This window comes from Juglans regia, chromosome 7, assembly GCF_001411555.2.
Source record: "Juglans regia cultivar Chandler chromosome 7, Walnut 2.0, whole genome shotgun sequence".
NCBI lineage: Eukaryota > Viridiplantae > Streptophyta > Magnoliopsida > Fagales > Juglandaceae > Juglans > Juglans regia.
This window is the reverse complement of record NC_049907.1, coordinates 43,744,281-43,767,090: the sequence shown is the minus strand read 5'-3', so window position 1 is coordinate 43,767,090 and position 22,810 is coordinate 43,744,281. Positions and strand designations below refer to the sequence as shown.

General features: G+C 37.0%; 5 protein-coding genes across 7 annotated transcripts; 4 read left to right on the top strand and 1 right to left on the bottom strand.

Moving 5' to 3' along the window:
- The first annotated feature begins 246 nt into the window (after window positions 1–246).
- Window positions 247–3,636, top strand: LOC108991675. Of its 2 annotated transcripts, none has more exons than XM_018966007.2 (2): window positions 247–436; window positions 3,198–3,636. In XM_018966007.2, exons 1-2 carry the CDS (start codon window positions 406–408, stop codon window positions 3,446–3,448), a joined length of 282 nt encoding a protein of 93 aa, XP_018821552.1. In that variant the 5' UTR covers window positions 247–405; the 3' UTR covers window positions 3,449–3,636. The 2 variants fall into 2 exon arrangements, with proteins under 2 accessions (XP_018821552.1, XP_018821553.1); XM_018966008.2 differs by having other exon boundaries at window positions 273–436; window positions 3,204–3,636.
- A 1,596-nt stretch (window positions 3,637–5,232) lies between these two features.
- Window positions 5,233–7,024, top strand: LOC108991674 (EPIDERMAL PATTERNING FACTOR-like protein 3). Its single transcript, XM_018966006.2, has 3 exons — window positions 5,233–5,878; window positions 6,367–6,416; window positions 6,490–7,024. The coding sequence occupies exons 1-3, from the start codon at window positions 5,767–5,769 to the stop codon at window positions 6,715–6,717; spliced, it is 390 nt and encodes a 129-aa protein (XP_018821551.1). The 5' UTR covers window positions 5,233–5,766; the 3' UTR covers window positions 6,718–7,024.
- A 1,007-nt stretch (window positions 7,025–8,031) lies between these two features.
- Window positions 8,032–11,764, bottom strand: LOC108991672 (protein phosphatase 2C 16-like). 2 transcript variants are annotated; one of them, XM_035691922.1, is made up of 6 exons: window positions 11,533–11,764; window positions 11,112–11,178; window positions 9,874–10,843; window positions 9,176–9,523; window positions 8,974–9,079; window positions 8,032–8,634 (listed from the first exon to the last, which is right to left on the bottom strand). In XM_035691922.1, exons 3-6 carry the CDS (start codon window positions 10,738–10,740, stop codon window positions 8,300–8,302), a joined length of 1,656 nt encoding a protein of 551 aa, XP_035547815.1. In that variant the 5' UTR covers window positions 10,741–10,843; window positions 11,112–11,178; window positions 11,533–11,764; the 3' UTR covers window positions 8,032–8,299. The 2 variants fall into 2 exon arrangements, with proteins under 2 accessions (XP_035547815.1, XP_018821548.1); XM_018966003.2 differs by lacking the exon at window positions 11,112–11,178.
- A 1,724-nt stretch (window positions 11,765–13,488) lies between these two features.
- On the top strand, window positions 13,489–19,142 carry LOC108991654 (U-box domain-containing protein 52-like). The gene is made up of 9 exons (XM_035691557.1): window positions 13,489–13,675; window positions 14,100–14,200; window positions 14,295–14,416; window positions 15,267–15,461; window positions 15,973–16,255; window positions 16,979–17,080; window positions 17,199–17,630; window positions 18,167–18,934; window positions 19,092–19,142. The coding sequence occupies exons 1-9, from the start codon at window positions 13,489–13,491 to the stop codon at window positions 19,140–19,142; spliced, it is 2,241 nt and encodes a 746-aa protein (XP_035547450.1).
- A 1,649-nt stretch (window positions 19,143–20,791) lies between these two features.
- LOC109002019 (mitochondrial import inner membrane translocase subunit TIM23-1-like) lies at window positions 20,792–21,750 on the top strand. The gene has a single exon (XM_018979582.2). The coding sequence runs from the start codon at window positions 20,929–20,931 to the stop codon at window positions 21,499–21,501; it is 573 nt and encodes a 190-aa protein (XP_018835127.1). The 5' UTR covers window positions 20,792–20,928; the 3' UTR covers window positions 21,502–21,750.
- Window positions 21,751–22,810: the final 1,060 nt, after the last annotated feature.

Here is a 22,810-nt window from a genome sequence, read left to right as displayed (position 1 = left end):
ACTTATTTTTCACTAAAATTTTATATTTTTATATAAAAATATGTTCTGAAGAAATAGTGATGCTGAGGATGTTGGGCCAAGGCCCAAATAAAATATAAAGTGTTAAGCCTTCCTACCCTTTGTAGTTGCAAAAAGAATAAAGCCAAGCCCATCTACTGCTAAATAGGCCATGAAACTACTTTAGCCCATGAGATAGCTTGTTTTATTCCATTATAACAAATGGGAAAAAGGGTAATATGAGCTTGCATCTTAACCGTCTAAATAATCATATTGTCTCTACTCTCAGAGTGTGGGTCCGACTCTTGATTTATCTACGGCAGAGATGTAACCCTAACGGTCCAGCAAACTTGAGAGAAATTGCTCTGGTCGAATCAGAACCACAAAGAATTTCTCATAGAAACTCCAATGGCAGAGCCACCAGTATCATCACCAAAAGGTATGCGAATGTTGAATCTCACTTTGACCTTTGTATGTATTCACCCCATAAATTTTTCTTTTTGTCGTTATTACCAATTTCCTTTTTGTGTGTTTGTTGCTATTGATCTTGCGAGAATATCCTAATCTCTATGAAAAGAAATATGATCTTGGTGATGGGATTCGTGCAGGGTGTTTTGGGTTGTTTGGAAGATGTTTAATTTGTATCAATCTTAGCTCTGGAAATTAGGTGTTGCTGAAGATGTTTAATTTGCATCAATCTTTCCATTTTGATTAGTTTCCACTGGTTTACGGGCGTTTGTTTTTATGAGATTCTAATGAAAAGCTACCCACTTTATGCATTTATGGGGTTTTGTCATTTCGTAGTTGGGCATATCTTTGGACCTGTGCTCGATACGTTTCAATGGGTACTTTTTCTCCTATGGGCAAAAGCCAAAAAAGTAAAAAAGAGAGAATCGGAGAGAGAGAGAGGGAGAGAGAGAGACTTCTGCGAGCTTATATCTTCCTGAATACTGAATATATTTACCGAAAGTTTCTTGGAATTGGCCGTCTCCATTGGATAATTGGAGTTTTAAGGCCTTATGCAATTTAAATGAGATGAAATAAAATATTTTGTTAAGAATTTAGACCTCTTAAATTTATTCTTTAGGATTCATCCTTTACAAGAATATCAAGAAAAATAGATAAATAATAACAATACAAGAATTTACGCGAAAAACTTTCAAAACAGAAGATAAATCACCAGACTCAGAGAAGAAAATTTATTATGTAAAAATTATTACAATTACATAATTTTTCTCTTCACCCCAAGGATATCCACAAAGCTTCTCCACTAGCAAAAGTTAAACTCTCACATCTTCCATTTTTAGAAAAATGTCAACAAATAAATTTTACTAGAGTCACAAGTTACTAGCTTAGCTTATGACTGATGAACTTAACCAAGGAGGCTAAGTCTTGTTTTATAGGCCTTGGGCCTTACTCACTTCTCAAATCTCACCAATGTAGGACTAAATGAGTAATACCCAACAATCTCCACTTTGCGATTTTGGCTGGTTCCACAGCTACGCTCCACCTAGATGAAGATCTTCATAGCTTCCACTATCATGCTCCACCATAAAAGCATACACACTCAGAATAAATCAATTCCAAGCATTTCACTTTGGCCAATGTTGAAAACAACCTTGCTGAAATTTATGATGTAATTTTTACGTTTAGCTTTTCTGGAAGTTCATCAGCCATCGACATAAATTTTCACCACGCACCTTGCATCATTGTCAAACCAATACATGTGTGCAAACCCACGGACCCGCTAACATTAACATCCTCTTTCATGACAATTTTGGGATTTAACGGCATGCCATGAGGATGTACATATCCCTTTTCAAAGAACATCGTTTTCTATGGAGAGAGATACAAAATTAGCTTAATTACCAATATCTCCATTTACTGACTTGGAGCCACTTGCTGAACATGCTCCTTACTCTAGTCGTTTCACTAGTCGCTAGTATCACTGCTGACTTCAGGGATTGATCTGCCCTTCAATACCTTGTGTAATCATGATTGAATCAAAACATCCTTGATTTGCACTTACCACAAGCCAAAATTGATTATCTCATCAAATTTCTTCACATTAAATCTGATAGGATTTGAAGTCCTACTTCCTGACATTATCTTGATGAATTTTACGGTAGAAATAAATAGTACTCACTAAGTAAGTTCTCAAGAAATATTGGAGGGTCACAATGGTCCTGCTTAAATTTCAATCTGCTAGATAGAATCTCATTAGACAGTACGTATCCACACTATCACACCAAAACTCCACCCCACCAAAAGAATCTAGGCTCTATTACCACTTGTTAGAAATTTGGATATCCCAAATTCACTCCCTAAGATCCACCATTTGTAGGAATATCAAGAAAAATAGAGAAATAATAACAACATAATAATTTACGTGGAAAACTTCTAAAATAGGAGAAAAACTACCAGACCCAGAGAAAAAAAATCCACTATGTGAAAAATTATTATAATCACACAATTTTTCTTCTCATCCCAAAGACACCTACAAAGCTTCCCCACTAGCAAAACTTTAATTCTCACATTTTCCCTTCTTACAAAATGAGAATAGAGGAATTTTACTAGAGTCATAAGTTACTAGCTAAGCTTATGACTTGAATAGTAGTAAAATTTTTGAATATGGGACTAGAGTCATAAGTTACTCACTTCTCAAATCCCACCGATATGAGACTAAAGAAGCAATACTCAACAATATTTTGAATAGTAGTAAAATTTTTGAGTTAATATGAAATGAAATAATTTGTAAAAAAAAATGTACATGGATAGTGAGATGAAATGAGATAGTTTTTAATTTTTAAAATTTTAAAAAGGTGTGGGTCCCACTATTAATTAGAGAGTCGAATAGTGCGCTATTCAGACACTATTCACTGTGATTTTCATTATTTATGCACTGTTTGCATACTGTTCATTTACTATTTATGTTATTTTATACTGTTCATGTACTGTTCACTATTCATTACTGTTTATTTAAGTAGATGTTTTTAAAATTTAGAGATGAAATATAATGTGTTTGGATAAGGAAAACTAGAGTACGGTACAAATGAGATGAAAATATCGAGTAATTCAAAAAGTTTCAAAAACTTTTTTAATTTTGATAACACATAATAGCTATTTGATTTCATGCATATAATCCCTGGATTAAATACCAGAGTGTGATCCTTGTTTTCCTATCTTTTTTTTGGGATAAGAAAAAGATGTAAAGGCACCGAATATGATTGAGAGAGCTAAGGAAGAGATTGAAGCAATCATTCACACTAAAAAATCGCCACACCATCACAAGGAAACGCATGGAAGGAGTGATGACATTGATGAGAACACCCGGATAGATGATGTCAAAGGCCCCAATGTGTTTGAACGAGTGAAGGAAGAGATCGAGGCCCTTGTTGAAGCAATTCATCCTAAGAAAGAATCCAAAAATGATGAGCCATCTCAGAAGTGAAAGGTGGGTCGAGCTTCTGTCACGAGATGTTTGAAAAATATACTGTCAATGTGATTAGAAAGGAGAAGCTATTATCGAATGATGCTTAATTTCTTTGATTTCTATCTCTGTGTGTAACTTAACCAGTCATGGTTGAATGTTATCTGGTTATTCCATTGCTCACTTTGACTACCGAAATCATTTTATTCATTTTCTATGATGGTTCTAATTCTCTTTTCAGAAAGAAAGTCCACAGGAAAAATACTACTCGATTCCTAAATGATTATCTCGTTAGTCAGATTCTATAGTTTATGGATATTTGGAGGAAGTTCACACAACCTTGCCATAGTTGCCAAACCTTTGGAGGAAGTTTCAAGTTGCATTAGCCGCCTAATGTTCGTCTTGGATACTGATAATGGTTTTAATATTCATATATAAGAAAATACTCCAGTAATCGGTGAGATTTTCTGAGATTCCTTAGTTTTTGATCACTTTAGTCAAGTTAAAAATCTAGTTGGAAACATCAATCTGGGTTTTGTATTTTGTGTCTAATAACAGTGATAATTAATCACTACTTAACGCAATCTGTTATGCAAAACAGCTGAGATTTTACTAATATAACTAGTAGCTTGAAGCTTGTCAGATTTCTAACCCCCACAATATCGTAAGCTGAGAACTGGTACTGTAATTGCCCGTACTTGGTTCAGATAAGGTATGATAATGGATGAAGAGATGGAGCAATACTTTGGGAGCTTATCTCCATCCTGTTCTCATAGTTTGCAGGGTGGAAACAGAGTCAGAGACAGTACAGCACATTGTTTAATCAAATCACTCGACTCAGTCATTCACTCACAGATATCAATGGGAAATTCCCAGACAACCATTGTTCACCAACATTGCATACTGAAGCTTATTTATGGGTATTTGTTGCTGTTAATGTGCCTGTGAATGCTACATCCTGATTCCTCTTTTCACACATCTATTCCAGATATTTGGACTATCTTTTTATAGCATCCCTGATCTGAACCAAGTTCCCTTGTTGAGCAAATATTTTCCGACTCATATACGCCAAATCGATAAAACAGTAAAATACTGATGTTCGCAACCCGGTAGGTCAGTATATCAATGCCTGCATCCTACATTACCAGCTACAGACCACAGAGCAATGGATGGTGCAATCAAAGTTCTGCTTACGTTGAGCTCGTTTCCCAAGATTACTTTCAGACAGCTCATGCCCAAAAGTAAATGATAAAAAGCTAAAAGAAAGAACAATAATAGAAGAAAATTAAAGTCGTGTTTTCAGGTATCTATAATAAAAATATATAATATAATAATACCATGTCAGAAAATATTGACAAAAACTTTTTGGAAATATTAGCAAAAATATGAGAAAATATTTTTGAAAAAAAAAATCGAATTAATAACTGATCGAGTTCTGTCTGTGAGACATCAATTTTTATCTTATAATGTTGGGTTTTATTTTTCTATTATTCGTTAATAAAATGTAGTAGTTATCTGGTGGTACCCAAAAGGACATCAGTTCTTCATTGCAGATCCCACAAATGGGCCAAATGGACGGCTCAGATTGGATGAAGGTAAAGACCCTGCGTGTTCCCCACCCACCAATCTGAACAAAGTTGACTCGGGTACATTATTTAATTCTATTAACTGACTCATTAAATTTTTCTACAGTGCTGAATGTCTCAGGGATTGATACTTTTTTCCTTCTACGTATAAATGGTTCTCTGCCACTGGATTTTTTTCCCATTAATATAGGAGAGATTGAATGGGTGGGGTCTCCTCAGTCTAGGCAGCTGCAACCTCTGATTATCAGTGACTATAGAAGGTTGCAGGATTTTCAGACCCCTAGAAAAGAGCTGTTATTCTGGGCAAGTACTCTGAGATTGATTTGAGAGAGAGAGAGAGAGAGATTGATAGAGGTTGGCTTGTGTTGATAGGATACCAAAGAGAAGGGGAAGAAAGAGAGAGGAAAAGGAGCAGAGATGAAAGGGTGAGTTGTCAAACGAGAGGGAAACGTGCCCCTGTTTTTAACTAATTGAAAAGAAAGCAAGTGATTGACAAGAAACCAAATCACTTGCTTGCGAAGCAAGAACTATCCACCAACGCAAAGATAGTAAGGACTAAGGAGAAACCCAAGAAAGAGTAGCTTCTAGCTTCCCTTTTTCAGGGAACTGATTTTTTTGGCTGGCTATTCTCACCTTCTTAAATCCGAGCAACAACATTCATGGCCTCCTAGTCCTAAAGTGGAGTGATCAGGAAAAATCTCTCTCTCTCTCTCTCTCTCATAATAGTCACCATAATCACTTGAGCTCTGAAGAATGAAGGGAAGATTTTGTTGTTTTATTATTATAGCTCTGCAGATTGTGCGTTGGACTTCGGCGACAAGTAGGTCTCTTCCACTGAATGCTAGTGTTGGTGCTCATAATCAAGGTGAGCCACTTTCCCTCCCTCCCTCCTCTTCAATCACCAGCATAAATGTCTACTTTTTGTTGCAATGATCATGTCCATTTGGTTTAGCTCATAGCTACAAGTACACTGTTTATTCCAATGATCACATTTACTTGGTTTAGCTTCATAGCCTATCCTTAAAACGAATCAAACCAATCCATACGTTTTCCAAATGAAAGAAAAACTGTTTCTACACAATGATTGCCACCACGACAACCACATTTGGGTTTAGCTTTGCGAGCGAGCCATCTTCCTGAGAAGCTGCATCTAGAAGTTAATTTTCTTTTCTCTGAAGAATGAAGGAGATGCCCTTCCAACCTTCCATCAGTCATTCTCAATGGAAAGCTTTTTTTTTTTTTCAGTTCTCTATCACACTTTCTCTTCCTGTTTAAACTTATTTGAATTGTACTGATCTCCCCTACTAAGTAATAGCTTCTCAACTAAACCTGCTAATTCCATTGCTTGATCAGGGCCAGACCAGAGCTCAGAGTCTTTAACCGTTACCTTGGCCACAGGAAAGGTTAGTCTTTGACCTCTCTCTCTCTCTCTCTCTCTCTCCCATGGTATTAATCGGTCAGTACTCTTTCTTAAAGGGTTTCAAAAGCGCGAATGCAAAGATGAATGAAGAAGCAAAGTACAAAGGGGTAAACAACATAGGGTCGAGGCCACCAAGCTGTGAGCACAAGTGTTATGGGTGCGTTCCATGTGAAGCCATTCAAGTACCCACCACAAGCAGACACAGGAATGTGGGCATCCAGTATGCAAACTATGAGCCAGAAGGTTGGAAATGCAAATGCGGTCCTTCCTTCTACAGCCCATGAAGGCCGGAATGAAGAATACCATTAGACATTCCAACATATATCTCTGCTCTCACTCTCAAGAGTCATTTCTCTCTATGAACTTAACATTGTTAACATTTACTGTCATTGTACAAAAGCTTTTCTTTAATTAGCTCGAAAGAATCTCCGTTTGGGAGGCATGGGCCGGAATTTGAGTTTTTTGGTAAAGAAAATGTGTTTTGCTGAAGTACCGATCGAGGAATGAGAATTTTCTAGTGTTACGTTGATGGTAAAGGTCTACGGTTGGTGTGTTCTTGCGACTATAATTTCTAGTGTCATGCCATGTTTCTGAATTTCAATATCCAGTGTGTACACTGATACTTGAGAATGGGCAAGAAACGAAATTTTAAGGTCTACAACTCGAGACATTTTTCGTTAAACTTCAATGCAAAGCTTATTTGCATGCTTTCAGTTCTATAGATACGTACTGACAGCCTACATTTGACAGATACTATAAGAGATTAAGACTGCACGGTTTCAATGAATATTTTCCCACACTTTTCACTGATGTATAACCAGAGTTATATACACAGCACTACAAATCTATTTTAAGAAATACACAACCATTAAGGCTACAATTATACATTGCATGATTGTAGGGATGACAGCATTATATACAACGTGATTTTAGCCTAGAGATCTTCTGTGTTGACTTGTCCATGATTTGTGCAATCTTCCTTTATAGATACAACGATAATCTTTTCATGCATGCCATGATGCATAGGATTAAAAAAATGCCTCAAAATTTCATCATTTTGCTCCACAAAGTAACAACCAAGTTGCATGTTTCAAAAGTTGGGTTCTTCTACACACTTGAAGAATCCAACTGTGTTTGATTCTCTCGTATTCTCGGTGTACAGATCGATCAAGAAAAGATCACGAGACTGCTATGTAGAATCTGTCAGTAACTCCACACAAGGTGAGCAAAACTGAGCAAGTTTCTCCCAAATTATAAAGTCGCTTAATGTATTCACATCAATACCTATAATTAAAAATGACAAAATCTAAAACGAACAATATTTCTCGTCCAAATTTTAACATGCCATGTCCTCAACCAACTAAACTGAGCTAGGATTCCCACCGCTTTCAGCTCATGACGGTATGAGCAGGCAAAGGGGGTGACGGGAGATTGTTGGGTTCTCCTATTCTTGTGTTCAAGCTCCTAAGGTGGAGTTGGTACTTGGTAGGCTGAGAACCTCAAACAATTACCTGCCAAGGCTAACGCAAATTTCCTTGGTCTACCACTTGAAAACATGAAAGCGCCATCTATCTTCAAGTAGATAGATATACCTTGGGTTAAAAAGAAAAAGACCTCATAAAACCTTCAAGTTGAAAATTTCTCTCCCTACTTGCAGCCTTTCAAAATTTACAAAAACTAAATCTCGGCAAGAAAAAGGCATTCCATCATAGTTCCTATAGTACATATAAATTTCTATACTTGAACACACATTAAGCCCATAAAGAAAAAGGAATGGACCAGACTATGTATTAAGCAGATTTACTTTCTCTAATATATATATATATATAGGTAAGAGACTTCAGCTATCATGCTGAAGTTTATCCACTAAGACTTGCTCTTGAACTTCCTTTGTGCTTTCAAGTCCACCACAATCACAGAGATGTTATCCTTGCTTCCCTTTTGGAGGGCAAGCATCAAAAGGTAATCAGCTGCTGCTTGCGCCGCAGGATCAATTCCTGTACCCCTCTCAAGAAGAGATGCAGTCCCATTCTTTTTGTGCCAGAGCAGAATCTGCCTTCGAGCCACTGCACAGACTTCTTCGTTTGAAATCACATCCCACAAACCATCGCTGGCTAAAATAAGGCATTCATCATCTCTAGCTCGAGGAAGAAACATGACTTCCGGTTCTGGAATAATCCATGGTTTCCAATACCTATCACCTGTAGATTAACAAAGAAAGAGAAAATAAAGATTTAGCTTAGTATTAATTTTGTTTTTCTCAAATACGGTACTTATCGATTAAAAAAGTCATTAGGATATCATATCATCCAATCCTTTTTATAACAATTAACACTTTGAAATTCTTCACAAGCGTTCTGAAAAACTTATCAGAATAAGGTTCCAATTTAAGGACTGACAATTGTGTCAATTTCAACATTAAAAAGCATCACCCAATATGCAGCTTCCATAAGAATCCCCCTTCCCTTTTTCTTCACAGATATTTATCAAACAAATGATACATACAATTACCACAAGATCCGGAACGAAAGTAGACCTACCAATGGACCTTGACATTGCAAGAACCCCAAAGACACGGTGACCATTCCACGGTATGACCCTGCCTCCAGATGCTTCAATCCTTGCATATTCATCTTCTCTGTTTGGCTGGGAAAAATAAAATCCAATTATGAAAGAATGATTAGTTTCCATGGGAGAAAGCTTTGGTCCATAATGGAATAGCAGAAAAAAAGCACACCCTACTTTATGATCACTTGATAAAGCAAAGGGTTCTTTCCCGCGACAAAGGACAGCTCTTGAGTCACCACAGTTTGCAATTATAATATGAGATGAACATATTAATGCAACCACAGCTGTTGATCCAACAGTTTCTGGTGCAACAGGGTCAGAAGCATCTCCATTGCTTCTATTGATGCCTCTACTAACTTTTCCTCCAATTTCATCATCAACTTTTTTGAAACAACTAGTAAAGGCTTTCTCCCACTGCAGCTGCAGATTTTCCCCTGTTCCTCCACTACTTAAACTGTCTTTAAAGACTCCAATCTCTTCAGCCAAAGCCAGATGCATACGCTCACGACAATAGTTTGCAACCTGCAAAAGGTAAACCCTTCCAATCAAGCCAATATGTTATGGATTCCAAAATTGTTATCATAAGGAATATCTCGATCTCAAACTCATTCAAAGATTGAAGTATCCAAATATCAAGCTTATTGGAATATGTATGTTAACTGAACACAACAGGGATCATTAAGAGATACATCAGGTTAACGACTTCTAAACCTTGCCTATGAAGTATAAAATCAAACTAAAAAAAATCACGTTACACATAATTTATGAATAATCGAACGTCAGACAGTTGAGGAAGAACGATCTCAATAAAAATCATCCAATTGTACTTAAACAATCAAATAAATAATAAAAAAATGGGGATAAAGTTGTACCTGAGAGCCCCCATGGCCATCATAAACAGCAAAAAAATGACTAGTTATGTGTGTCAAACTCTGATTTATTCCATCAATCACACGATCACCAATTAGCATTTTGATTGGAATTTTCAAATTTTGAGGTACAGCAGCAATGGCATCTTCCATTTCTGGTCTTTTTCCACAAATAGATACAGAACCCCAAAGGGGAATACAGTCCAGCTCAAAAACACTTCGACGGCCTGCTTTACTGACATTCTTCTCCACATGTGACTGGAAAACCATTGCAGAGGCCTTTAAATCAGATTTACCAGATATCTTCAAATCTGGGCTCACTGCTGCCACAATAAGTTCACCAGAAGGTGCCTGCCCTATACTTGATTCCACCAAGATAATAGCTTTAGCAACAATCTGAGCATGACCAATGTTTTCAATTTCCGCAATATCTGGCAAGATTATTCGAGACCCTACATTCGAACTTGACAAATCCTCACTAATAAATCCATTATTGTCATCTGGAACAGACAAGATTTCATCTTCCTCACTTTCCTGAATCGTGGTATCATTAGCAATTGATTCATCTCTATTCTCTGGCAATATCTCCGACAAATTCACCCCTCCTCTGGCATTGCCTTCTGGTCCTGTCATGGTTAGCATGTTAACTTCCTCCTTAGCATCATTGCAGCTTCCATTGCCACTAGAAACAGACTCTGCAGGCACCACCTTAGCAGGATCCAACAACAAATTTGCTGCATCTGTTACCAGATTGAGTCGTGTGACTTCCACATGAGTTGTGATTCCCACATGAGTTGTGATTCCAGAGTTATCACCCAAAGATGTACCCAAACTAAGAGTCACTGCAACTGCTGAAGAAATCTCCTCCATCAACTCTCTGACTCTTTGTCTCAGTCTCCTGTCCTAGTTACTTTAGAATATCTCCATACTCACATAACTTGTTATTTTCCATTCCCTTTATCTCCTTCAAGCACTGTACTCGGGACCAAGTTTTAAATGTTGTATTAATAGGTTACTCTTATATTGCAATTAAATGATCACCAGTCTTTTTACAACTATATTGATTAGGAACACAAATCACACCACCAAGATCAACTTAATTATGGGCATGAGCTAAAGATAAAGAGTACAGTATAAACCGAAGTATCAGACCTAGTGAGGAACAATGAATTTAATCTCCATTTACAAATACTCCGATCATTCACCAGTACTTTCGGTTTCTCAAAGGCTCTAAAACTTACCAACTTCTTCTCCTTCTGGCACAAAACCGACCACGGAAGTCATAAATCCTATCCAGGCCACCAAACCCTAAAAAACATATGCGAAAATAACCAAAATCCAATCTTTAACTGCAAACCCAAGGAGAGAAAGCCAAAAGGGTGATGGGAAACAACCTAGGAAAAACGAAAGGACCCGTATAGTCCCAATAAAATCCTTAAAAACCTTAACCGTTTACTCATAAAACTTGGATTTTCCTGGATCTGAGGCAACCCATCTCAGCCTCTCTTGAAATATGGGTACACCCAGCTCCAAATCATCAATAACCATAAAAGGGACACACATATTTATTGAACTAATATCTGAGTAGCTACTACATGATCTTGATTCCCTCATAATAGATAACAAAGACACATATCAATAAAATAAGTTCAGGGTGCTTACCAGTTGAAACTGAGACTAGGTGGCTGATAATCTGGCCGACGAAACCACAATCTTTCCTAGATTTTTTTTCCCTTGGCTGAGGGCTCAGACTAGAGAGAGAGAGAGAGAGAGAGAGAGAGAGAGAGAGAGTCGTGTGCGTGGAAATGATTTTTACCCTGCATTCCTTTCCGGGACAGGTATACATGTCTTTAGCTTCCCATATTCAGTACTTTTGAAATGCGTTTATTTGAGAGAGGAAATAGCGAAGTGGGACGATGGACAAACGGAAAAAAAATAACCACCATTTTTAATTGCAATCCACCATATATTCACTCGTTTGGTTACGCATATAAAAAGATAAAATGAGATAAAAATCAAGAATTGAATAAAATATTTTTAAAATATAATTTTTATTTTAAGATTTTAAAAAAATAATTATTTATTATATTTTATATAAAAAATTTAAAAAATTATAATGATTATGGATGATTTGGAGCAGATCAATAATGTCTGTGTACTAAAATTTTAGTATAAAAAAATATCTTTATAAATTTTATCTTTAATTTTTTTAAAAAAAGTTGTATATATCTCAAAAAAAGTGATATATTGAAACAGTAAAGAGTGGTTTTGATTCAGAGATGAGTTGAGATGGGTTGAGATAGTTTATGAATAGTAAAATAAAAATTAAATTATTTATTATATTTTGTGTGGAAATTTAGAAAAGTTATTTTAGGATTTGAAAAAGTTGAATTATTTATTATATTTTATGTGAAAATTTAAAAAAATTATAATGATGAGATGAATTGATGTGAGTTTTGAATGCAAACAATTTCTAATTTATATGAAATAAAACTCATTTTATAATGGTTTGGAGGTGCTGTCCATTTCAAGGAGTAAATGCATTATTATGTATTATGATTTATGGGGTGAATCAGGGCATGAGCATGATCTTCATTTCATGGTGTCATCCATTCAGGAGCTCAACTTCGTTATCCTTTCCCACATTCACAATTTCTTCAAAGTTCATCATTACATTTCATTTTCCTTAATTTCTTGTTTGGATAGGGCTATAGCCACAAAAGAACTACATAAAAATAATTTTATAAATTAACGTGAATTCATGTGATTTTTTAAATATATTTTATAATAAAAATAATTTTATAATCTGATAAATTATATCAAATTACATCAATTTATAAGATTATTTTTATATAATCATTTTATAAATAGAGTATTTCTCTTTCCATTTTATCAAATCCAAAAACATGTGATGATGATGATGGATATTGCAGCATATATCATGCATCATGTGTTTGATTTTTCATTGGGCAGCCGAGAGATTCTCATGATATGATCCAAATCCAAATCCTATTATTAGATAATGTACTGACCTTAGCTGCCACCATATTTTCATTTCGCCTAAACTAATTATGATAATTAGGTTTGATAATTTTTTTTTAAAAAAAAATGGAAAAGCGCTTAATTGGTCGAAGGAATTAATAATGTTCGGTGGAGATAAAACCAGATTTTTTGTGGCTAAAATCTTGAATATTGTGTATTTTTAAAAATATTTAAATATTTAAAAAAATATATATATATTTTTTTTAAATAAGAGATTGCATTAGGGGTAAAATATGTAATAATAATATATATATAACACACCAAACGTGCGGGCGGGATGTGTGGAGACTGGAGCAGGAAAGGATCTAACGCAATTAAAAACCATATATAACTCCAACGGCATGTTTAGAAGTCAAAGATAGAAAAGAGAGGAGGAGAATTGTCTTGAGTTAGTCAAACTCAAGGTTGATTGTCTATAGTTAACCAGTCTCGGCCATATTTAGAAAAAAAGGCTATGGACGAGTAACAACCCCAAGAACCAACTGACGACGCCTTTTCATTCAGATTTCCTTTCTTTCTTATTTGGATGTCAGCCCTGATCACCACATGCTCCCTACTGGTCGTGCCCAAAACATCATGATCCTCTCTCGAACATCATCTTTGGTCGATGACGACGACGACAACGTTAATTCCACGGTGATTGCCATTGATAAAGATAAGAATAGCCATTATGCCGTGAAATGGGCTGTCGACAACCTTTTGGGCCGTAGTACTGATCATTGCATTCAGCTCGTCCATGTTCGAAATCAATGCTTGCATCCTCGTAGGTACCCTTCTCTTTCATCATCGTCGTCATCGTCGTCACTCATCATGATCAGTGATCACCATCACTGTTACCATGCATGCATACACACATATATATATATATATATGGCATATATAATACTAGTGGATGGAATATATAGAACTCATGTTTAGGATTGTGATCTATGTACGTACGTACATCATTTCACTGGGAATTTGTTTCCATGACATATTAAATTAATCTTGCATGCATGTCATGACATGTTTCATTCCTCTTTGACATTGCTGTGGTTGCAGGCCATTCCATGCATCTAGCATCATCATCATCATTTTCAATGCAGTCATGGCCATATTTCAGCGTGCAGATTAGCTATATATATATATATATATATATATAATTTGCATTAATTTGCTTGATGTCTGCTGCTATTTGATTTTTGTAGACGATTTTGATCAAGCTGTCTCCAGAGAAGGTCGCCCACCAAATGAACCCGAGCTGCAACAGTTATTCCTTCCCTACCGTGGATTCTGCGCTCGAAAAGGGGTGAGTAGATCAGGGTCGATACACATATTGCAACACTACTTATCGGCAAATGGGAACGTACGTCTAATTTGTTTTCATGAATTGAGCATTTCAGATACAAGCAAAGGAGGTGATTCTCCATGACATTGACATTCCAAGCGCACTTATCGATTATATTGCTCACCATTCCATCAGCAATATCGTCGTTGGTGCTTCCCATCGGAATGCTATTACTAGGTCTGATCTCTACATCTTCTTGTAGATCCTCAAACTACGCTGTTCCCGCAACTCGACTGCGATGCATGCCATTTGTTTAATTCTGATCTTTCTGAAAACTTTCTCGATCGCTCTCCAAAAAAATTCCAACGACGTCTCTCCCCACCCGAAAATATTTAGCCAAAGAAACAGGAAAAGCAAAGTCGCATATCACCCAGGTCGTAGGTCGCTCAAAAAATCCCACGTCCGCGTCCATGTTCCTCAGCACCCTGTTGTTTGTATGACTGAACGCACATGCCAGATGGCTGCCTCAACGACGTTGTCATTGCCAACCACTCCCTTAGTCAACACCAAGATCGTCACTTCTTGCTCGATCTCCTTGATCAAATGCGAGGGAGCCAACCCTGCCCTGAGCCCTAATGTCGTCTGGCACCCTATCATCCTGGGGCAATCACGACGCACTTGCCTGCCTCTTCGGCTTTGTCCGCGTTCGCCACGCACGTTCATGGCTCAGAGCATATCCTCCGACCCAAACGTCGTGGCCTTTCAGAACTTTTCCTGCTTCTTTGGCTAAATTTTTGGGTGGGATTAAGGTCTTGGAAAAGACTGAGAGCAGAGGAGATAATACATCAAAGTGGGATATTTTGGAAAGGACAAAATGTAGGACACCGCAGTCCGGTTGCAGGAAGCATCTGTTTCTTAGCATCTCTAGATAGACTAGACTCCAGCTAATATTAGAAGAAAGCCTAGGAAATGGCAAAGTCCAGTGGCTTGATGTCCTGTGCTTCGTAGGCATTGATGATCAAGTTTGTATCTTTATTTTTTAGCCTTACTCTAAGCATAAATTATTGTTTTCTGCGTCTCCATACAGGAAATTTAGAGATGCAGATGTGCCATCTAGCCTATTCAAATCTGCACCAGCATCATGTGCGATCTATGTCATATCAAAAGGAAAGGTTCAGTCAACCCGTCCAGCAGGTCGATCCGAAACTTCGAGGCAGCGTTCGCAAAAGGTAGTTAGACATACTGCTCATCCCGATACCCATGACTCTGATGATACAAACAGGTAATTTCAAAACGTTACGTGCTTAGTAAAAACAAAAACTTGTAATGTTCAAATCAAACCTATTTTTATGTTCCAAAAAGAAAATCAATTTTACAACCGAAAGTCCTTAAAATCATTACATATCTCAAGAGGGTCAGGGAGGGGGGGGGAGGGGGGGCCATAGACGCTTGTTAATTTCTTGTTATGGAGAAAACGTTATGCCATAAAGGCCACTAGATATATATCAGAAATAATGGCCAGAACTGACAATGGAAGCAGAGAGAAAAGCTGTGGAATCAGATGAAGCAGTGTTTCTTTGTGGTTCGAAAGTGATGAACAAAAATAAAAGAAAATTTTTCAGAAAAACTAGTGAAAAAAGTCATCTCTATGAAACTTGAGAAAATGCATATGTGCTTACTGTCTCACCTTTATATTATTGAATATCGATGTTAATAAATAAATGGTCCATTAAATCCCCTGAACTAACAAATTATGATGTGGCTTTGCTTCTGTCAATTGCTTGGTAATGCAGAAATTCTGTTGTTGTTGGAAGATGGAGAAGCACAGGCTCTGACATATTTTCTCTCGATAGAAGCAGCGATTCCTTGCATACACCACAAAGCAACTTTGGGTCTAGCAGCAGGACTAGCTCTCCAACGTTATCAATAGACAGTTACGCATCAGCCAGCTCATCCCAAAGAAATAGTGATTCGTCTGAGCCATTCGGCTTCCGCCCATACGACATGTACTTGGACAACTTGGAATCCTCAGTGGCCTTGGAGAGCTCCAATAGCCCTGGCTCCTCACAAACCATAGTAAGTACAAAACTTGTAGGACCACCCTTCTGCATTGTCAACCCAGATGATAGTTACTTGAAGATTTTTGTCATAATTTATATTTTCTAACCATAGCTTACTGAAGAAAGTGCGTTTGGACAGTCGTAATAATTTAAGAGTTGCATATGTCATGCCATTGGGGGTTACTGGCCCTTTTCTCATCTTTTTTTGTTCATCATCCAAAGATGATTTCCGCCATGATTTTTGCAAGCAATAATTTTGTTTTGTATTGCACCTCAACAAAGAGGTCACCACTCAGCAGGATAACATAGAAACAACAGGGTGACTAAAAAGAATCTAGATTCATAAGTTATAGTAATTTCCTCACAGGCTATGTCATAAAATCAAATAGGTTCGTAAGTGTTATCACTGTACCCATTGATTAGTGACTGGACCCAGTTTCTGGCTTTAGTAGCTAAGAACTGTGTTCTCAAATACAACTCATGTATCTTAAAAGTTTTGAAAATTCCCTTTTCAAATTGTTTATAGATAGCATACACCAATATTCCAGGATGAAAGCAAGTCCTCCAAGAAAAGTCGTGACCGATGCTAAGCCTACCATTGCAAGATGCATCCATCCAGAATTATAGCCCAGTTTTCATGTGCATGTCTGCCTTTGCTCCTTTGATAAATTTCAAAAATCTTTTTTGGGATGGTTAGACAAATAATAATGTATGCCCTGTTTTATGAGTTATCTTACAGAAAGGCATCGAGGCCGAAAAGATGAGACTGAGAATTGAACTGAAACACACCATGGATACGTATAACTCGGTTTGCAAAGAAGCTGTTGTAGCCAGACAGAAGGTGAGATCGTATTCTTAAACTAGATCAGATGTTTTTGATCATTGGATGATCTTATTAGGAGATTATAAGTAGTCAATTGTAATGCAAACCTGGAAGGTGCAATTATTTCTGTATCCAGGCAGGAGAACTTCAGCAATGGAAAAAATTTGAAGAACAGCATAAATTAGAGGAGGCCAAGCTTGCTGAAGAGGCTGCATTAGTTTTAGCTGAAGTGGAGAGGCATAAGACAAAGGCTGCCTTGGAAGCAGCCAAGATGCAACAAAGGCTAGTAGAAATGGAAACACAACGGAGAAAGAACACAGAAATGCAGGCCAAGCAGGAGGCAGAAGAGAAGAAGAGAGCAATGGATACACTAGCAAACAATAACGTTGTATATCGAAGATATTCCATGACAGAGATTGAAGTGGCAACTGATCATTTTAACAGTGCATTGAAGATTGGTGAAGGTGGATATGGACCTGTTTATAAAGGCGTGCTTGATCACACTATTGTTGCCATCAAGATCTTGAGGCCAGACTTATCACAGGGGCAACAACAATTCCAACGAGAGGTAATTGCATTCGTGTTCTTTTTGGCAGAAAATTGGGTTTTGCAAATAATTAGAACTTCATGGAATTGGTAGTTAAACATACTTGAACATCTTCAGGACAAATCTCTGTAGAAAAACATGGACATTACATGTTACCAGTCCACACAAACACATCACCAATAAAACACTAGAATTTCATCATTATGGTTGTGTGGTACAGACATGTTTTTGCATTCTAAACACTCGGAGAATTATTCTCAAATGAATTGTCACCAGTGGAAAGGCTGCAAGTGACAAAACAGTGCGGTTTTTCACAATTCTTAGCAGTTGCCATGTTGACAGGACTCAGCAATGCTGTCTTTTCTAATAACAAAACAGTGCAGTTATTCCTCCTTTGTATGTGGAAATTACAACATAAATAGAATATGACTCTGTTTGATTAATAAATCATATCGTGACCTTAGAAAGTGGAAAGGATGGTTATAAGAAGGGATAAGTGACAATTATAACAAGGAGCCTATTGAGAATATGTCCTTGTTGTCGTCTTCTTCATGCAGATTGAAGTTCTAAGCTGTATCAGGCACCCCAACATGGTTCTTCTTCTAGGTGCCTGCCCAGAGTATGGTTGCCTTGTGTACGAGTACATGGACAATGGCAGCTTAGAAGATCGGCTCTTCCGAAAAGACGACACTCCCCCAATACCATGGCCAACTCGTTTCAAGATAGCTGCTGAAATTGCCACTGGTCTTCGTTTTCTCCAAACTGACCCAGAGCCCATAGTTCATCGTGATCTCAAGCCAGGAAACATTCTTTTAGACAAAAATTACCAGAGCAAGATAAGTGATGTGGGTTTGGCCCGGCTAGTGCCACCATCTGCAGCTGATTCTGTCACTCAATATCACATGACTGCTGCCGCTGGTACCTTTTGCTACATTGATCCCGAGTATCAACAAACAGGAGAATTGAGTGTGAAATCTGATATATATTCACTGGGTGTGGTGCTGCTGCAAATCATTACAGCAAGGCCTCCAATTGGATTAGCCCACCAGGTCGGGGAGGCCATTGAGCAAGAAACATTCTCGGAGATGCTTGATCCAACAGTGACAGATTGGCCTATCGAAGAGGCTCTATCCTTAGCTAATCTTGCTCTGAAATGCTGCGAGATGAGGAAGAGGGATAGGCCAGATCTTGGTTCGGTTTTGTTACCGGAGCTTGACCGGTTAAGGGATCTTGGGTCTGTCTATTTGTCCATTAATAATCAGATGATTGCTAATGAAACACGCTTTCCTAACTCTGATCCGGTGATTGGATCAACTGTGAATGAGGTTAGTTAATGTTACCCTTATTCTATTTCTTCTTTTGATCGGTGCTCTGGACGTGCTTAATCAAGAGCTGAAACTCGAAAACTCTGCAAAAACTTATTGAAATTCTCCATGAAACACCTCTCCAACCGTATATTAATCTTCCATTTTGCATGTTCAGGAGGAGGAGCATGACATATTGGAATTAGACATCCAACGTAGATCAGTATGAGAAGAAGGTTGCTGCTATTAATTATTAAAGAGTCCTTGATCTGAATATGGAGCTTATAGAGCACAAAACACAGCAGCTTTTCGGGAAACAATAATTGGAAACTCAACAAAAGAGGTATATTGAAGGCTTTTTGCAAGTTTTTCCTCAACTGGTACTCAAATATCAAACCAGATCAGTGTGCACGTCCTTTTCGTAAATTAAGAGCATCAAGACAACTTCTCTGGCTGCATGCAGTGGAGTGCAGCGTATCAAACCCAAGAAAGCATCCCACCCTCTCATGCATATACCTCCTTCAATTCAGTACCAAAGCAAGATCGAAGATATTTAAAGGGATCATATGTTTCAAAAGAACTCCCTAGAGTGATCGCCCTTCTATCATGTTACGCATGAATAACACAGACACAATGTTAAACCAATAATATTGAATATTATAGTAAATACTGTGTTTTGTCATAAATTACTCTTTTTCAAGAAGAGAAGTGTTAGAACTATAAAAGAATTATACAAAAGTAATCTCACAAACTAACGTGGTTTCATGTGATCCATTATATCTATTTTATAATAAAAGTAACTTGACAATTTGATAAGCCACGTTAATTTGTGAGATTATTTTTATAAAATTATTTTGTGATTAGAGTAATTCTCTTTCAATAAATGTGAAGAAGAATATTCACTTTACTGACACATCATTATCTATCAACTATTTAATTAATTTTAAATCGAATCAACTGTAATATATTAGAATATTATGAGATTTTAGAGCATTAATTGTTGTTTATAACACTATTCATTTATTCAAAAGACTGCTTGGGATTCATTAGGATGGAATTATTAAGTTTAGATTAAATTGTTGGGTTGGAAAACTGTAGACATCTTTCTCACATGTTGTGTGGATTTGAGTTTCACAGTATTTATTAAGCATTGCGTGACATTATCTACTAACTCTTTAATTAATCAAAAATACGTACAGTCACTTTTGTGTGCTTCTTTATGTACTCTATTAATATAATTGATTATATTATTTTTTTTAATATAAAATAACTATTTTGACCGATCACATTATTGGAGTACATAAAAATAATTATATGTAGTAGAACTCTTGTTTATAACATTATTAGATGAAATTGAAGTTGGGTGGAAAAACTTAAGACATATTTTTCACACATTGTGTGAATTTAAGTTTCACAATATTTATTGAGTATTTATTAAATAATTAATGATGTCTGGTAAATTTATCAGAACAAATATAATAATATTATGAAACCCTTTCCTATTAGAAAATAATTTTATGTATAGATCTCTTATAGTTATATCTTAGGTTTCAGTAGAGAATAGACGGATACAAATATAGTACTTAATTATGTAGCATTAAGATCCAATTAATTTTTCTTTTGAATAAAAGAAAAAACTTAATTAATTTTTATTAAGGATCTATTTAGATGTTGAATTGAATTTTGTTAAGTTGAGTTAAAATGATAAAATATTGTTATAATATTATTATTTTTTATTATTATTATTTTAAAATTTAAAAGAGTTAAATTATTTATTATATTTTATATTAAAATTTAAAATAATTATAATAATAAATTAAAATGAGTTCAAAAAAGCCTAATAAAAAGTAGAGGGGTCCAGACCAAACTTTCTGGAAGCTGGGCAACCCGAGTTCAGGAACACGTTTTCTTGCCAGGAAAGCACCCCCGTCTCTCTTACCTATAAATTTAACCAAACCCTAAAAACCAGAATCCCCAAGAAAAGTGAGAGAGAGAGAGAGGGTGAGAGGGAGAGAATGGCTCACAGACACTCGGATCACGAACAAGGATCCGACCCCTCTACGCAGGCCCGATTCTACGACCCCTACCAGGGCATCCAGTTTCCGATCCCCGCTCGGAATGTTTACCAGCTCCCAACGGGACCGCAGTACCTCTTCGACGAGGAGGCTAGCCGTAACCGCCGAGGATGGAGCGACAACATCACCTTCCTCACTGGTTGCGGATACCTTGCCGGCGCAATCGGCGGCGGCGTCTCCGGATTGGTATCCGGCGTCGGCTCCTTCGAGCCCGGAGACACCACTAAGCTCCGCCTCAACCGGGTCCTCAACTCCTCTGGCCATGCTGGCCGGGCCTGGGGCAACCGGCTTGGCGTCATCGGCCTCATGTACGCCGGCATGGAGAGCGGTATTGTGGCCCTCAGGGACACGGACGACGTCTGGAATAGCGTGGCGGCTGGGCTTGGAACTGGCGCCGTGTATCGGGCTGCGCGTGGCGTCAGGTCCGCGGCGGTGGCGGGCGCCCTCGGTGGAGTCTTGGTCGGTGTTGCCGTCACGGCAAAGCAGGCGATGAAGCGATACGTGCCCATATGATGATTCCGATTCTAGTCTCTGTTTGGGCCTCTGCAAGGCTTATATGTTTTCCTGCTTCGAAGATTGGAAATTTTGATAGTTCATATCTGACAATAGGTGTAATGATTCGATTCATGAATAGTTTATGCATGGGAGAGACATGCTTTGGTAGTATTTTTGGTTTGTCATGTTTTCGTTTGTTTTTCCGATGTAATTTTTCCAAATGTTGGATAAAGAATAAAACTTTGAATGAATACAAACTTCAGCATACCGAAATGAATAATTTTTTTTTGTGTTTTATGTGAAATGGGTTGCCTGTAGGTTGGTGATATGGTTAATCATGTTTCAATTGGTAGGGGGTTGTAGCTGTAGATATTCCTTGCGTTGTTATTTACTTGTTTTGAATCTAAAACTGATAGCTCTGAATGTCTGGGACAGGATGTTAAAGATTGATTTACTTAGTAATTCAGGTACATGATTAAAGGGGTTCGTTATTTTTGTGCAGGCCATTTGTTATTTCGTCATTTCAAGTGTTGATTGATATGGCAAGGTTTGATGTTGATATTATTTCTCATATCTTGGTTCATTTTTTCCTAAAGCAAAGTTGCCGGATTGAGTTTTCTGATATTGTTACTTAAAAAAAAAAAAAAAAGTTCTCTGCTATTGTTGAATTTCTTGATGGATGTCCCATTGAATATACTTTTTGATGTTGCCCTTGATTGCTACCAAACACTTGTTGAGCTTATTGAGAGGATAATCTGTCTTAATAAAACTGAATGGTTATTGCTAAGTGTAAACATGATGAGTGAATGTTGTGCTTGGCTATGAGTGCGTTTTATTTCGTGAATTTTTTCTTTTTTTGCCTGAAAAAGAAAACTAGTATACTGAAAATTGGGTTCGAGTTTGATCCATGTGGTGAATGTGGTGCGAGATTGTAGATCCTTCCCAAAGTCTTAGGTCTCTCGTGTTCTCACATCTACTCCTCAATTCATCTTATCTAATAATATTTTTTCAAATTTTCCCACAAAATAAAATAAACAATAATTTTTTTAAATCTCAAAATAAAAATAATATTAAAAAAATATATTCTATTAATATTTTATTTAACTTTTAATTTTAATCTTAATTCATTTCATTTCATCTAAAAAAAACAAACAAGTCCTTCCTCCTTAGTCAATCCAAGTTTGGATTCAAGTATATAAAAAGAATGTGAACTTCAAGACGGTAACCGGTGAGATCGAGAACCAAAAGCAGACTTCTGGAAGTTTTGAGCAAAAAAACTGAGTTTGTGGTTAACCTGTGGTCATCAGAATAAAAGCAGAGCAAAGCG